This window comes from Ixodes scapularis, unplaced genomic scaffold (genome assembly GCF_016920785.2).
Source record: "Ixodes scapularis isolate PalLabHiFi unplaced genomic scaffold, ASM1692078v2 PGA_scaffold3__209_contigs__length_174095766, whole genome shotgun sequence".
NCBI classification, from domain to species: domain Eukaryota; kingdom Metazoa; phylum Arthropoda; class Arachnida; order Ixodida; family Ixodidae; genus Ixodes; species Ixodes scapularis.
In genome coordinates this window covers 44,723,503-44,736,821 of record NW_024609868.1, presented here as the reverse complement: position 1 = coordinate 44,736,821, position 13,319 = coordinate 44,723,503, and the positions used below count along the sequence as shown (strand labels likewise).

General features: G+C 43.7%; 1 protein-coding gene across 1 annotated transcript in view; it reads right to left on the bottom strand.

Moving 5' to 3' along the window:
• Window positions 1–11,288, bottom strand: part of LOC115327719 (fibronectin) — a 46,545-nt gene extending 35,257 nt beyond the window's left edge. The window contains exon 1 of the mRNA XM_042292718.1: window positions 11,204–11,288. Within this exon, the coding sequence (XP_042148652.1) occupies window positions 11,204–11,288 (85 nt within the window). The remainder of the gene's footprint in view (window positions 1–11,203) is intronic.
• Window positions 11,289–13,319: the final 2,031 nt, after the last annotated feature.

Below are 13,319 nucleotides of genomic sequence, written 5' to 3'. Positions count from 1 at the left end.
ACGGGCACCCTCAACCGCAGTTAAGTCACCCTTAACCGCAGTCAGGCTTCACTTTACAGTTACAACATTAAAGTCTCGGACAGCTATTTCAGAACAAGTGGAGGGTGGGCGTGCACAACTTTGATGAGCGCTCTAGATGCATACCTTTGACTGCATATAGCCACAGAAAGTGCTAAACATGCGGTTGGGCGTAACTGCATCACGCCTCGCGACCATGGCTAGACTGTATACGTATCGAGGCAAATGTCACAATATGGGTTGGCAAAACCATGTATAGTATTAACACCTCTCCGGCGTATAAAAGACCTTCGTATTATGCGTCGCCTTCAGCGTTTGTTCCGCCAATGTGTTGTAACAAAATGCGTTGCAGGTTTGCAGGATGCGAACGCTCGTTTGCGTGGCTCTCACTGCTGTTGTTGCGAATTGCATCTTCTTCTTCTTGCCAAACTTATTGGAGCAAATTTGTAAAAACAATTAAGAGTATCCACAGTCACTGACGCCCGAAGAAACTCAGGGCGGGGCCTATTATTATAATCGCGCTTCTTGCTTCGTGACTAGTTCTTAGGCATTCTTATAGGGAGGCTAATGCCGCATGCTGATTGGCTGCAGAGCGATAATGAGATGTCCGAGACTACGCCCTGCCTTTCTTAAAGGGAAGCTGAAGATCTCCTTGAATTTGAACAAACGGTAAAAGTTGTAATGTAGACACCTTAGAAATTAATTCTAAAGTTTTTCTCTTGATCTTATTAGTAGGAGCGTCGTGACGGCCAAGTGAAATTCCGACGTAGATTCGCCCGTTTTTGCGGCGCGCCGAGGGGTTCGGAAATTGCGAGAGCGGGAAGAAAAAGCTTGCACACTCTAAAAAAAAAAAAAAGCCCGCGCGTCTACTTTCCCGCAAAACACCCGGCGAGCCAATCACCGCAACCTATAGAGGCAGCTCAGCGAATGACGATGCCGAAACATATGTTTAGACCAAAAAACTCAGTTTGAGTTGTGACATTAGGCAATGCAAAACGTCACGCTTGCATTGCTTACCTCACAACTCAGACTGCGTTTTTTAAACTAAACATATGTTTCGGTGTCGTCATTCGCTGAACTACCTCCGTAAGTTGCGGTGATTGGCTATCCAAGTGTTTTGCGGGAAAGTAGACCCACGGGCCTTTTTAAGAGTGCAACAGTCACGTCATCAGCGGGGTCAGATATGGCCCTTGCTCGACACTAAGTTGGTTCGGCGATGCAGCCGCATATGCCCGGCACAATCGCCGCACGCATTCTTTTTTTTTTTTTTTTAAGTAAATTCGATTACGTTTACTTTTACCCAATTGATAAGTGCGATAACTCAATTTACGAGAAAAAGTTATACGCTGCTCAAGTTCGTCTGCTTCATGTACACGGGTTGCGATGATGTCAGAACACAGAGCTCTTATTGGCTGATTGAAAAAACCAAAATAGTGGGTACACCTCAAGGGATCTAGCATTGAGGTCTACCCACTATCCTTTCAATCAAAGCGAATCAGACGTCGGCGTCCTTCCGACGTGACCGCAACTTCTGCGCAAGAAGTTGCGGTTAATCGATTAAATGCCCAACCCTAACAAAAACTGCTTTTTTTACGACAAATTTTTTACGAGTAAAAATTATGAGATGTGAAAAATTATTTAGTATAGACAAAACTGAGATACATTCCGTAGCTGCATCTAGACTTAATCATCGTACGGATCTAGAGATATGCAAGGACTTGGCACAAGTGTTTTAATGTCCTCCCCAAGAAAATGTTACCGCCTGTGTTGTCACACGTTCTTAGTCATTCCATCACGCGTTCAACAAGACCATCAGTCACCACAGACGTTTCTTTCCCGACACCTATCGTCATAACTATAATGCAATTAAATGCAAAGGTGCAAGCGAGCTGGACCAGAATGACGAAAATAATTCCTGGAGAAGGGGAACAAGAGGGACAAAGGACAAACATAAATCTCCAAACACAGCTAGGTGACTGGTGAGCGACCGAAAAAATTCGCCTGGTCCGGGTTTCGAACCCGGGACCTCTCCATTACAGGTGGAGCGCTCTACCAACTGAGCTAACCAGGGGTTAGACGTCAGTAGAGCAAACGGGTTTTATCAGCTGCCACCATTCTACCACCAACAAGGGTGAAGCTTGCAAATTTAAGGTTATAATTATAATGCAATTAAATGCAAAGGTGCAAGCGAGCTGGACCAGAATGACGAAAATAATCCCTTCTCCAGGGATTATTTTCGTCAACCTATCGTCATGGCCGTCAGTTCGTTGTCTCCGAAAGTTCGTGCAGTTTACTTTGAACACACAACACGTGAGAGCCTGGGCAGCAACGTTTCCTTAGAAGGACAGTCAAAACCTTGTCCCGCGTCCTGATAATTGCCGAAATCTGCGAGTCGATTACTTAGAAAAGTAGCTAGAGTATGCATATAAATTTTATGCATCCTACTACAGCGAAAGATTTCTTTTATCGAGCAAAAGCCCGTGCTGCCGAACCCAGAGATTCTGGGTTCAATCCCCAACCCTGCCCGTTTCGATCTGGATGACCATTGTACCGGCGTGCGGTCGTGTATCACTATCAGAATCAGAAAGAGTTTATTAGGGCCGAAGCTCCTTAAGGGGTATTCGCACGAGGGAGAAATCCCGGGGATTTCTCCCCGGCACGCGCGCATCACGAGATGAAAACGCGAGGCTTTTGCATATCGCAAAGCCTGTCGTTTTGGTTGTGGAATGCACGTGCCGGGGAGAAATCCCCGGGATTTCTCCCTCGTGTGAATACCGCTTTAGGGTCTAGCCTTGTCCGTCCGACGTCCGTGCTCACATCGATCTTGCTGGTGCTCGTGCTCATGATCATGCTCGTGATCGTGCTCATGAGCATGTGCTCACGTACTCGTGAGCACGTGCTCACGAGCTCGATCACGAGAATGATCTAGCTCACGTGCTCACGAGTACGTGAGCACATGCTCACGTGCTCGTGTAGGGGAAACAAATGATGAAAAAAAATGTTTGCGCAGTCGACAGGATTCAAACCTGTGCGGGGAGACCCCAATGGATTTCTAGTCCATCACCTTAACCACTCGGCCACGACTGCGGGACGAGTAGGGGGCTCTGAGATGTGGTAGTAACTCAAGAGTTGGGGTTTCTGTCATGGATGAAGCGTTGCAGGTAGCCACTCAACGTCTATACAGGAGAAGACGCTGCGGTCAAATGCGTATATAATCGCGTTAAACTTTGCATGCATTGGCTCAACGTTTATAGACGAGAGGGAGCTGCGGTCAAATGCTCAAATGCGCATATAACCACGTTCCATGCCACACATTTTCTTTCTGACATGGATGAAAACGAACGAAAGGTTCGGCATGCTGCGGCTCATACGTATACGCAGACAGGCACCACCAGAGCTTCGCCCCAATCAACATCATTCACCACATGAAGATGCGGTCATTTTTTTGTCACAGCGCTTTTAAACACATGTGACAAGGGGGGCCATGGCCCCCCTTGTCACATGTGTTTAAACGTGCAGATTTTTTTTCCTGCAGGAAAAAAAATCTGCACGTTTGCAGCTTGACCGGTTCCTGCCCCCCAAACCACAGGTAAGACGGGCCCTGTCATCAAAAACACACAAAAAAACTGAAAATAACTTACGTAGCATGACATTTAGCAATACAATAAGTATCATCTCAGTACACATTGAAATAGATAGATATAACAAACATAAAACAAACATTCTATTTATTACAGGAAATTTTAATTTTTACGGATATTTAACGAAAGTTTATCAATACTGACTTCCTGTCACGAAAGAAAAACACACTAAAGATAACTTATATAAGATGTTTTATAAAATAAGTGTCATTGAAAATAGGTTGTGTTTCAAAACAGACTGAAGTAGAAGATATAATAAACATAAGGCAAACATTTTCACTCAATATAAGAAAGTGAGTTGTATGGGCATTCAATCAAGGTGAATCAACTTCTTGGGAATGTAAGGTGTTTAACAGTGACGGTAATCTGATACTCAACCTCTGGAAGCCAAAATTAGTTCTAGATGATAGGATTCGCCATGGATGCCAATTACTACTACGTGGTGCACGTTAAAAAACCCAGGGTAGCGGCGGTACCCATGGCTAAATTGCTCATATACAACCGGGACACTAGACGCTCACTTAGGCAGGCTAACGTCCGGCTGTTTAAACATACACGCAATATAATCTTCAGATCTAAAAACAAATAGCCTCCGTATACTAAAAGTGTGTAAATATTCGGTAATTCTTTCATGTGCAAAACAATGCCGCAGAAACAACACAAAAAATATAGATGTTGCGTGTGTTTTAGTTTTCTTCGCCTAATTTAGTTTTTTGCCTTTAATATTCAATTTGTGCTCATGAACTATAAAGAGGCGGAGTTCAATCAGTGTAATATGAGGTCTAAAGCGATAACTTTATACGGGAACCCTGCATGAACATTACTTGCTCCTGTTGGTCGCACCGTAGCAAAGGAATAGTAGAGATTGTCCTCGTTAAAGCAAAGCTGTTGGTTTGATGTCATAGCACGCACGGCGAACAGTGTTCGATACTGCGTGATTGAAGGGGGGATTCTGATGGTGACTTACTCTGATGAAAAAAATGCACTGTATGGTCGTTTTCTCTCTTTCGGGTTGTGACTGAATCTCAATCATTGACTGTCACTGTGGTGCCCTGTATTGTTTTTTCTCTCTTCCTTCTTTTTTCATGTCAATCTATTCTGTTCTGAAAGAAAACGACAGTCGTTAGTCAGCGCTGTGTTTGTCCCTTCGACTTGTCCTTGTGTTTATTTATGGGCTGTTTTTATTTCTTTAATCATGCACCCGCTCGCCCATCTTCACACCTTGAAAGGGCTGCCAGCGCTTTCCTCTTTGCTGGTTAGTTAGGAACGAGAGAAAGATCCCGATGAACGCCTTAGACGCGTGTGTTGCTCCAGGTTCTCGTTCTTTCTTCGCAATTTCCTCTAGCTTTTTATTATTTTTTTTTACTAATTTAGTTAGAGCGATCGGATTCAATGAAAACAATACCCTGGCCATCGGGACCTCCATTGTTCGGTAATAGTCTCCACGAATAACAACGAAAAGATCAGACTATTATCGGAGGGCACTGCCATCGCTTTCCAAATGACCAAGATCTCCGGCGGCAGTGGGTTGCGTCCATAAACCGAAATACTTTTCCCCGACGCCATTATCTGGCGCTAGTTGAGTGCAAGGTTTATCGTGGGAATCGCTGTTTCGGCTTGTAATTTTTTAGTTGCTATTATTTGCGGGTTGTAGTCCCGCGACAAGACTCGCAAAGAGTTGACTACGTGCTGCCACTCAAAATAGAGGTAAACTGCCGAAGTTTGCGTGACGTTCGACAAATAGTAAAATTTTTTTTTCAGGAAGTCGGACACGATTTGGGTCTCGGACCTTTTTATGTGACTTCGTCATATGTCTTCGGTTCCTCCGACAACAACGTAGCGTGTAATTTGTAAGTCCTTTGTTATATTCTCTCCGGACCAAACGCTACAGGGCACCCGATCAGCGCTTTGCTAGATCTCGTGCGGGGGTTTCGTGTATTAAAGACATTAAAATTAGCTTTCGATCACAGCCAATGCTTTGTACAGTGTAGCTGTGCCAATACTTTAAGGAAAAGCATAAAGCAAGAATGATCATGCTGAAGAGGTAAAATTACAAAAAACAATTTCAAAGGCTCATGCAGACTCCTGTGGCTATTTCATCGGAAATTACTGTTTGTGTAATGTTCATTGTGACATTTGAACAAAGTGTGCTTTGTCTGGCTAAGGGTATATAAGATAGAGCGGGTTATCTTGTGGGAAAAATGACTGAGTCAAAGCAACAACCAAAATATTTATAAATCTCAGCCAGCAGTCATTCCTCGTTTTTCTGCTCAACAAACTGTCTAAACTAATTTCAGCGACACCAAGATTCGAAAATGGGCTCATCTCGACTTTTCTCTTTTCAGTGGTGCTACAGTATTCAAATTGGCGCTACCCACAATAAAACGGTGTATCTATACTATAGGCTAGTAAATGCGTATTATTACTATCGTGCCTTCAGTGGATGTCAGAGAAGATCTAATACAGGCAATTCTTAATGCCTATCACGGAGCTCTCAAGATGTGATGCCAAGCGAGATATTTTATTTGGTACTATTTTATTATATGCAGCTGTTCTGAAAACGTACTTTTAGGGGGTATCAATTGGTTCGCGCAATTTTCGCCTGAATTTTGGAGCATGCATGAAATAATTTCAGGAGCGAATGAACAATATTACTGTACCATTTATTTGTGATACTGGCAAATATCTTAACCGAGTCGCCCGCTTAACCTAGTACGGGTATAAAATCCGGGCAAATAAGTACGACTCTTTTACCGCGTACCAGTAAGCAGGTTATCTCTCTTGGTGCGTATAAAACCCTCCGCTTAAGCGTTCTTCAGGATCGCCTTAGCTTAGCCATGCAACTGAAAGATTTTGTTCACAAACAACGCTTCTACAGAGATCACTTACGTATTTGTTTATTTAACGTCATGATTTCTCCCTAACTGATGGGTCGCTTATGAGGTCAGATTGGAATTAAAGGAAACAAGCAATTGTTTACGTAATTTTTATAGCAAGGAGGTGGGACGGGACTTACCGTCCCAAAACACCGCGAAACCTGGTTTAAAATATTGCTCCGCTGACGTTAAAGCTAAAAAAGAAAACAAAAAATATGCATTGGAGGGGCAGGTGACCTCCACCTTCATGGTCGTACGAACTGGACGTTCATCTACCATTATGTGTGTACGAGGGGACACCCAAAAGCAACCAATCTTATAGTTCAACGCACAATCGCTTTCTGGTTACAAATCATAACCTACCAATAGCGTAAAGTTTTCCGCGTCAGGTTACCCAATGTCGTGATTATAGACAAATAGATAATCCATTTCACTGCCTCGTTTCTACACGTACAAGTAACATTCGGTGATTTTACGATGGCTGACCACAAAGAGCAGAAGGTGCAATAAATTTTGCAGGCTTTTTCTTTCCTTTTTCTTTAAAAAAAAACAGTTGATACTATTGATAAGCTCGGGCGAGCCTTTAAAGATAGTGCATTGGACAAAACAAATACTTCCCACGGAACTTATACTGTTCTCTGCTCATTACCTTTAGACAGCGCGCTTACAACTCCGAATCCTCCACTACTGTTGTGGACAGACCGCGTCCAAGAGAACCCGTGCGCACCGCGTTGAGCTCACAGTCACGCTTGGTCGCACTTCCGTGCTGCGCCGACGCACTAAGATACTTGATCCGTCAAGACCGCGAAAACGGCTGTCTCCGCTGCCTCAGAGGCTGTCCATCACGACAGATGGCGGCACCCACCCCTGCCACTTCAAAAGGTAAAATCCCGAGGCTGTGTGCGTCCAGCCGTTCTAACTACGCAAAAGCAGGCTCCTCCTCGAAGGCCATTGGATCTTCGCGGAGTAGGATGTATATTCCAGTGAAGTATTTGGGCAAAACACAGGTATATGAGCGGCTTTATCGTTTCCACAATGGCGACATTATATAACAACCATCTTTTCTATACATTCGACGATCTAGAATGGTGAAAACGTCGGAAGAGTTCTTGTAATTAAACAAAATCGTCAAGACACCATATCAAATAATAAGGCAGCTCAGCGAATGACAATGCAGAAACATATGTTTAGACAAAAAACTCAGACTGAGTTGTGACATTAAGCAATGCAAGCCTGGCGTTTTGCATTGCTTAATGTCACAACTCAGACTGCGTTCTTTTCGTATATATATATATATATATATATATATATATATATATATATATATATATATATATATATATATCTATATATATATATATATACCTTTTTCTTTTATCATATAAGCCCGAATTCTCGCAGAGAACATTTTCCCCCTAAATCTGACGGTAGAAAAAAATTGCTGTATAAACATGGACCGTGCAGTTTAGTTTCTCCTGCTAAACTCAAACTCGAGAAATTACGTGTTGCACTTGCGTCAGATATTTCCGATCTTTTTTTCATGCGAAAGCATTAATTCTCTTATGGAGCGAAGCCGGCGTCGTCTGCAGCCGTTGTCTGCAACCGTTGTCTGTGACAGCGAAAACGGCACCTGAATTCCCATTGGCCAAAAGCACGGCAACGCAGATGCTGTGTCACTGAAGCCTGCGGGACGCTCAAGGTCAAAGCGGACGCGCCTCAGAAATAAAACACAAAGAAACGCACAGCAACGCAGATGCATCGTCACGGAAGCCGTGGAACCGGCGGGGGTGCCGCGCCTGCGCAGTGGAAGACCGACGGAGCGCCGTGTGAGAAAGGAAGACGTGGCGCACTGCTTGTAGGAAAGCGCTGCGTGCAGGAATGCTTTCGCATTCCTACACGGAAGCAGTCTGAAATGTCTTCGTTTTTTTTTTTTACTCAACCTCGTTCAATATGTGTTTAAACTACGATGCACTTCGTATATCATGAACGTCTGCAATTTATTTTAGAAAGGTATTTATTAAAAGTCGCGATATCGGTTCATCATTTTACGGAGCGCGAGCTCCAATTTCACCGCCCACAATATGCTTGTTCTGGTGGTTTCGTTTCCCAGCTTCGCAACAAGGCTTCGTAAGAAGCGCACACATGCGGGGATGCATAAACTGTCCAAACAAACTTCGAAAAGTTGAAAATATTTAAACCACTCGGTATTTCTTATGCCGTTGTAAAAAGAATTCATATAATTCACGATTTCGTGAAGAGTTCTTTTTGGTTCCTAATACTTTCGAAACATACGACTTTTAGCGATTCAAGATAAACTAATCAATTAAGCCAATTTATAGCTCCAATTAAATTATGCAAGGAATCGCATTCCTGTGATTTCATTTTTTTGCGATTTAGTTCCTTTCGCTGAGTCTTAAGCCACCGCTTGATACGAGCAATTTCCGGCGGTTAAAAGTATTTGACTTCAGCCTGTTCTAATCAATATTCAAAACCTTTCGAGACCGGCTTAATTCCAACACAACAACCCAGCAATTATTTGAGACCCGCGTAATTAGTTCCGCATTTGAGAGGAAAAAAGGTATTATGACGCCAGGCTAGCCCATAATGCGTATATTTAGAAAATAAAAAACAAATATAGTAGAACGTAGCCAGACGAGCATCGTAACGCACTTTGGAGCATATGGCACTACAATCACAATAGTGAGATCTGCACTGTGTAAATTATTCACTTCAATTTTGTCTTGTTTTTGAAAAAAAAAAACTTACGTGTTGTGAACAGGACGCTGACGAAGGATCCTGTTTGAGAACCAGCGATTGCAGCCACCGAGAAGTTGTACGTGACGCCCGGCATAAGACTCTCCAACCCGTAAAAGAGCGTCGTTCTGTTCTTGTCTGCTGCCGACAGCTCGAAGCGCGAAACGAACACGAGGCTTGAGCCTCTGGACAATCGCACTTCGTAGCCATCTACTTGAGTTGAGGGCTGGTTCCAGCTCAACACCACTGAGTTCGAAGTTACTGTCACTGGACTCAAGGCGGTCACGGTTCCTGGACCTAAGCCGCACACAGGAGGGGGCGAACGAAAAAAAAAAAAAAAAGAAGGAAGAAAAAGGGCCGTCAGACACTGCACCCATTGCGTTCGTTTTGCACATTGCCAAATATTTCTAAATCATCGACATCCGTCAAAACCCTGAGACTGGGAAGATGGCACAAAACGGATAGTGCAACAGAAATTATTCCATGTTTGTGAGCTTATTAAGTTTGGTATTGAAATTTCGTCTGCACATCGAAAAGGAAAAACAAAACAGACAGAGATGGAACCGGAAAGAGGCAAGACCACGCACCCATAAACCTCGAAGTCTAGTCTGCGTAGAGGGTAGTCATACATGTCCTTTACAGCGGCATAAGTATTCTTTCGTGCATCGTGTGGAGGAAACTGTGCGCGAAGTTAATCGGGCATGTGGGCAAGGCAGGTCAAATGTGTCAGCACGGAAATGTAATTCAGGCTTTCTCCTACCTCTAAACTTGGAAAACACATGGACTTGCGCAACTTGTGTCAACGAATAGAGAATAAACTTTCAATTATGTGTAAAAAAGAAATAAAAAGATGTGCGCATTATTAAAGATACATCTGAAAAAAAAGGAACCGCTTGGCACGTGCTGTGGACAACTCATCTTTTATGCGCCTGTGTCTGCTGTGCCCGCTTTACGCAACTTAGGATCTACTAAAACTATCTTGATATCTCACTAGCCGCGCTCAGCGTTACCATACGCAAAGGGGTGAGAGCGTACCGTTAGCAGCAGAAGAATGAAGAAACCTCTCTCTTCACCTCTTTCGTGCGTCCTGCAGACGTATATAGCTTTTCACCACTTCGGAAATTCTGTCAACATTCGTACAAAAGCGGCTTTCCTCTCTCTCCGATCCGTGGCTTTGCCAGCACTGCGCACAACTAGTGAGATAGAGTATTGTTGTTTGTTTGTTTCTGTTTGTATTTGTTCGGAGCAATAATGACCACCGGCGTGCTGATTTTTTTTTTTAATAGCGTACGGTTGTGACAGCCGTTCATAACTAATACTACATTATCACGTGAAGACGTTTCTTGAGTTGTAGGCTTTATTTTCTTTTTCTAAAACTTGAAATGTTGTTGTTGTTGTTGTTGTTGTTTTTTTTAACGGAACTTTTAATCTCTAAATTACTAAATTATGTCCATCCGTCAGTCCATCCGGGCATTTCCCGCTAAATTTAGCGGTGAAACTGAATTGGTGCTTAGGCCATATGACGCCAATTGATGTCAGGTGACCTGACGTCACGTGATCTATGCTGCTTTCCATTTAGGTGCACCAGCCTGCACCGGTGCGAAAAAGTGCAGCGCGGTGCAGAAAAGTGCAGGGCCGTGTACTTCCGGTTGTGTTTTGGATAGGCTGCTCTCATAGATAAAGTACGGAGGTGTGAAGCGAGTGCGGCTGGTGCGGGAGGAGCAAGGAAACCGAACGCAACTGCGTTCGATTTCCTACTCACTATTTATGTTGCCACTTCCAAAGTCGGCAGGGAAACGGATGTCACGTTACCTGACGTCACGTGACTTATGCACCAATTCACTTTTCCCGCTAAACTTTGCGGAAACTTTATGTCATGTTTTATGCTCTCAGTTACTTTTCAGTTCCTCTTACCTTGTCTGGTTGTTTCTTTTTCGTCCATGACTGCTAGTTTCTTTGATGGCGTGTATCCTTGTTGGTGTTTGGCCCATCCCTGCATGTTGGCGGTCTTGCTTCTTTGCGGTTTTGTCTCTACCTTTCTCTCTCTTCTCTCTCTCTCTCTCACTCTCTTTTTATTTTGCCATCTTTTTAACATTTTTCCTCAAAGATTTGTTTTCAGTAGCATTGTTCTGAAACTTCTTGTTGCTGTGTGAGCTCGTTTACGCACTGCCATTTCCATAAATTAGCCTTCCCGGACTTCATATCTCCAATGAGGTGGTACGCACGGCAGGTGCAGTGTCCGCCCTCATTTCGCTCGCTCCTTCTCGAGTTTCTAGTTTAAATATCCGGAACCAAATTGGATGGCCCCGAGCCGCTTAGCCGAACGGTGTTGGGGCCGAACTCCGTCAAATATATGACCCAAAATAAAATTTAAAAAAATACCTCCTACTTTTAATGATGAGAATAAGTTCCTCTCGCGGCAATTCAGCTTGACAACCCGTGACCCAGAAGCTCTTGAGAAGCCATGCCTTTAAGTTGAACCGCGCCTCTGCCCAAAACGACCAATGGATGACAAATAACGGTAATATCCAAAGAAACACCCAATCCTGTATCACTACGTTTGGTATGTCGTGTAAACTCATGAACTATGCCAGCCCATAAAAGAGACTCTTCGCCTTATCGCTAGCGCTTGATCTAATATTGCCGCCCGCGGGGCTGAGAAAGCAACGCTCGGTCACGGACTTCTAGAAGATTCGCGTTGAGTCTGGTTCCGGTTGTAACTTTCGTCATGCTTTCTTATTCTCGAAAGTGCCAGTTCATCCTCGCCCCGAGCACCCGACGCTCGAACCTTCTTTGCCGAATTTCCGAGATAGGGCGCGACGCCGACGCACTGTAGATAAGTCGCTGCCTGCGACCTTGTCGAGTCAGTCCTGCTCTCGTTCTCTGTTACGCTGCCGAATGGCCACCTGCTTTTCTGCTGCCTCGACGCTCTTTCTTCACCTTTTTTGTTTGGCACAAGTTCGCCGATTAAACCTTTATTTTTCAGTTCTCTGTTCGTCCTCTCGTCAGCTTCATTCGTGACAATATTTCCCTCTTTCATCTTCTTTCCTTCCCGATAGGAATTCGACTCTGAGAGCACAAACACATGGTCTGCATAAAAAGGAATACAGAGAATGCTGTCTCAAATCCTATCGGACGACTCGGTGGCCTGCGTGACTAACGCTGACGCGCTCAAAATACTTATAGCTCAATTAAACTGTCGCGGAAACAATGGCAACTGATATTGTTTGCCGTTCATATTTGGAAGCTCGCAAAAGGTGCGGTGGTAAAAGCTAGTTTTAAAGACAAAAGGGCCGTCTTGTCGAGCTTAGAGCAATACGTCCTATAATTCTTACCGGTAAAAATCTACTTACTACTTGGAGTAAATTAGGGTTCGTATTTGCCGCTGCCACGATTGGCTTTTAGGACCAAAGGAAGTACCTAATGGTTTTATCACCCTGTAGATTTTCGGCATGCCGTTAGCACACCAGGCTTTAGACACCCTTAAGGAATATTTGTTTTTCCAGTTTTCGATAGGGCCAAGTTTTGAACAATGGCTAAGGGTTTCCTAAACCAAGTACATTAACTAAAAGCTGCTTGTCCCCGAGCAGAACGACATGTCAGGCTATGAGAAAATATAGGCAAGTAAACATCGAAGATAATGTAACTATAAGCGCAATATCAGGTATTAGATGAGTCTTAACTTTCAAATGTCTGTTATCACTGATAGTTTAAGAAATGCAGGGTGCTTCTTACGTTGTCACTTAACCTATTCATGCTACTTGCTTCTTGATTCGTTCTTCGGCGCAGAGACTCGCCACACTCTGTTTTTCTTTAGTTAGCAGTGACTATAATATACAGTGTGCGGAGGTAAAATAAAACGAATAGTGCCTTGCGAATGGGTATGTTACTTCCGGTTAAATATTTTGTTTGCTCGTTGTTGGTGTTGTTTTAAACCCGCAGTGAGTAGCGAGTGTTTTAGAAGTCTCGCCATCGGGCGCTAACTGCGACAAATCCTATAATTTGCTTATACGGGATTGACACGCCTGCC